Source organism: Chrysemys picta, chromosome 4 (genome assembly GCF_011386835.1).
Source record: "Chrysemys picta bellii isolate R12L10 chromosome 4, ASM1138683v2, whole genome shotgun sequence".
In the NCBI taxonomy this organism is placed as follows: Eukaryota; Metazoa; Chordata; order Testudines; family Emydidae; genus Chrysemys; species Chrysemys picta.
In genome coordinates this window covers 436,007-439,014 of record NC_088794.1, presented here as the reverse complement: position 1 = coordinate 439,014, position 3,008 = coordinate 436,007, and the positions used below count along the sequence as shown (strand labels likewise).

Here is a 3,008-nt window from a genome sequence, read left to right as displayed (position 1 = left end):
ACAGGGCTGGTGCCATCTCAGCAAGGCCCCGGCCTGCCCCCGGGTCAGCGGGAGCCCAGAGCTACGGTCCCCATCACACCTGCCTGTGCCCGGGATCTGGCCGGACGGGCACCGGCCTCACACAGACCCACCGGCCCGGACAGTCAGGGGAGCCGCCAGAGACTGCCCCAAACGCAGCTTGGCAGCCAGAGTGGGGGGCAGGGCTGGCACAGACCCAGGCCAGGGAGGGATCAGCACAGACCCCAGGCCGGGGGGGGGCAGGGCTGGCACTGACCCCAGGCTCTCTGGGGGGATCAGCACAGACCCAGGCCGGGCGCCGTGGGGCACATGTCAGCGAATGATCAGTACAAGCCTTATCTCCGGGGTCCAGCCGTGGCTGGGCCGCGCCCTCCCGCCCGTTACGGAGCCGTTCGCTGCTGCCCCCGATAACGCTGCCCCCTGGCCGAGCGGGGGGCTGGGTGCTGCCAGTCTGAGCCTGACGCCCTGCGGAGCAGACAGACAGTGCCAGTATCACGATGAGCCGCTCCCTGCTGACCCTCCTCATTGTCCTCGGCCTCCTCGGGGGCTGTGGTGAGTGGCCGGGGCCCGCCATGGACAAGGGGCGCCCTGAGGGGCTAACACGTCCCTCCGCTGCAGGGCAGAGCCCCCGAGGGGCTGACCCCCTGGGCAGGGTGGGGAGGGCTCCATCGGGGGGCCCGGGAGACCCCCATTGCCAGCCCCCGCTGGCTGGGCTGGGAGCTCGAGGGAGCAGGGCAGAGACAATCCCCCCCTGTCCCCGCTTCCATCCCAATCCCCAGTGCTGGTGCAGGGACCCTACGGCTTTACCGGGGCCGCTGCTTCCTGGCCGAGCGGCTGTGTCAGCGTCACCCCCAGACCAAGCCGGTCTCCGCGTCACCCCCTCCCCGGCCACTGACCCTCCCCTGCTGTCTGTGCCCGTGCAGCCGGCAAGCTGGCAGTGGAGACGGACGCCTCCCCGGTGCGAGCCAAGGTGGGGGACGACGTGGTGCTGAAGTGCCAGTTCTCCGTGGCGCAGCCGCCCGTGGACTTGAGCCAGCTGGTGGTGCAGTGGTTCCACCGGGGCGGGCAGCTGGTGGAGTTCGACAACGTGGTGAGCGGGAGCCGGCCGGGCGCCAACCTGAACGTGGAGGGGCTGCGGAGCGGCAACGCTGCGCTCTACCTCAGCAAGGTGACCCCAGAGAGCACCGGCAACTACCGCTGCTACGTCACCTACGCGCCCGACGTGCGCATCAAACAGGTCGTCCTCCAAGTCGAGGGTAAGGCGGCCGGCCCGCCAGGGGGCCTGCTATGGGTCATGCCATGGGTCGTGCATGGGTCCTGCTATGGGTCGAGCCATGGGGCCTGCCATGGGGCCCGCCAGGGGTTGTGCCATGGGTCCTGCTATGGGCCATGCATGGGGCCCTGCCATGCAGTCCTGGCATGGGGTCCTGCTACGGGCCCTGTCATGGGTCGTGCTATGGGTCACGCATAGGGCCCTGCCATGGGGTCCTGTCACAGGCTGGCCAACACTCCCCTTGCTCTCCATAGAGCTGGGAGCTACCACCCACAGCCAGTGCACCCGCTCCATTCCCCGGCCCCCGGACAGAGCTCCCACCCTGTGCCCACAGCGCCCCCTGCTGGGAGAGGCTGGAGTAGTTGGGCCCTACCCCCACAGCCAGCGCCCCGCCCACTCCCCACAGTGCCCCCTGCTGGGCGAGGCGGGAGCGGGAGTAGCTGGGAGGTCCCCCCACAGCACCCCCTGCTGGGCGAAGCGGGAGTAGCTGGGAGCTCCCCCCCCCACAACGCCCCCTGCTGGGTGAGGCGGGAGTAGCTGGGAGCTCCCCCCCACAGCGCCCCCTGCTGGGCAAGGCGGGAGCGGGAGTAGCTGAGAGCTCCCCCCACAGCGCCCTCTGCTGGGCGAGGCGGGAGCGGGAGTAGCTGGGAGCTCCCCCCACAGCGCCCCCTGCTGGGCAAGGCCGGGGCTGGAGTAGCTGGGAGCTCCCCCCACAGCGCCCCCTGCTGGGCGAGGCGGGAGCGGGAGTAGCTGGGAACTTCCCTCCCCACAGCGCCCCCTGCTGGGCGAAGCGGGGGCTGCAGCAGCCGCAGTTGCTGCCCCTGTGATGGAGGCGGCGGGGCGGCAGGGGCAGGCGTGCGCCGGTCGTGGTAACGGGTGTCCCCGGTCTGTGCCCCGCAGACCCCGCGAAGCCGCCCGCGGAGGAGCCGGAGGCTGTGGAGCCTCAGGCCTGCGCCCCCGACCCCCTGGTGCTGGAGAAGCTGGACCAGGCGCTGACCCTCTGTGACGAACTGGGCCTGTTCTTACTGTGGTGTGTAAATGCTGACAGGGGAGTGTGGCTAGGATGGTCTGCATTGGGGGATGGGAGTCTGCCCGAAGGCGAATACCTGAGCGTGTAACATGAGAACCCAGGAAGGGGTTGGAGGCCAGGTGACACCTTGGCCTGGGAAACTGAACAAAGGCTGTGGGAGGGGTCGCTGAAGGCAGAGGGCTGGAAGCGGGCTGGAGAGATGGCTCTGACCCCCCAAAGGGGGGTGGGCTGGGATGCCCTGGGACCCCAAGCTGGACCTAACTGAGGGGGGCCCTATTGTCTGTGCCTGCAAGACCTGTCTTGGACTGTATTCCTGTCATCCAAATAAACCTTCTGCTTTACTGGCTGGCGGAGAGTCATGGTGAATCACAGGAAGCCGGGCCCTGAGTCCCCCAATACTCCGTGACAACTGATGGCAGCGGCGGGATCTACTGCACCCCGTGGACGGCGCTTCCTGCAGTAAGTGACTGGGGAGCAGTAAAACGAAGGGGGATTGACGGGGACCAGGCGTGCTGAAGAGTGAGAGAGAGACGGTCATTACCCCTGGGAGTGTGAGACCAGCGAGAAGGACTTTTGCAGTAACAGGGTCCCCCGGGAGGATCGCAGCGAGTGGTCCCAGGGCGGAGGAGTCTGCAGCTCGACCCTGGCAGAGAGGTGGTGACCTCGAGAAGGGCTGGTACACTAGGG

The 3,008-nt window shown here is 68.5% G+C and overlaps 1 protein-coding gene across 1 annotated transcript; it reads left to right on the top strand.

Annotated features, from left to right (window-relative positions):
- Positions 1-444: 444 nt before the first annotated feature.
- On the top strand, positions 445-2,424 carry LOC101939444 (natural cytotoxicity triggering receptor 3 ligand 1-like). Its single transcript, XM_065594086.1, has 3 exons — positions 445-570; positions 942-1,274; positions 2,192-2,424. The coding sequence occupies exons 1-3, from the start codon at positions 516-518 to the stop codon at positions 2,407-2,409; spliced, it is 606 nt and encodes a 201-aa protein (XP_065450158.1). The 5' UTR covers positions 445-515; the 3' UTR covers positions 2,410-2,424.
- Positions 2,425-3,008: the final 584 nt, after the last annotated feature.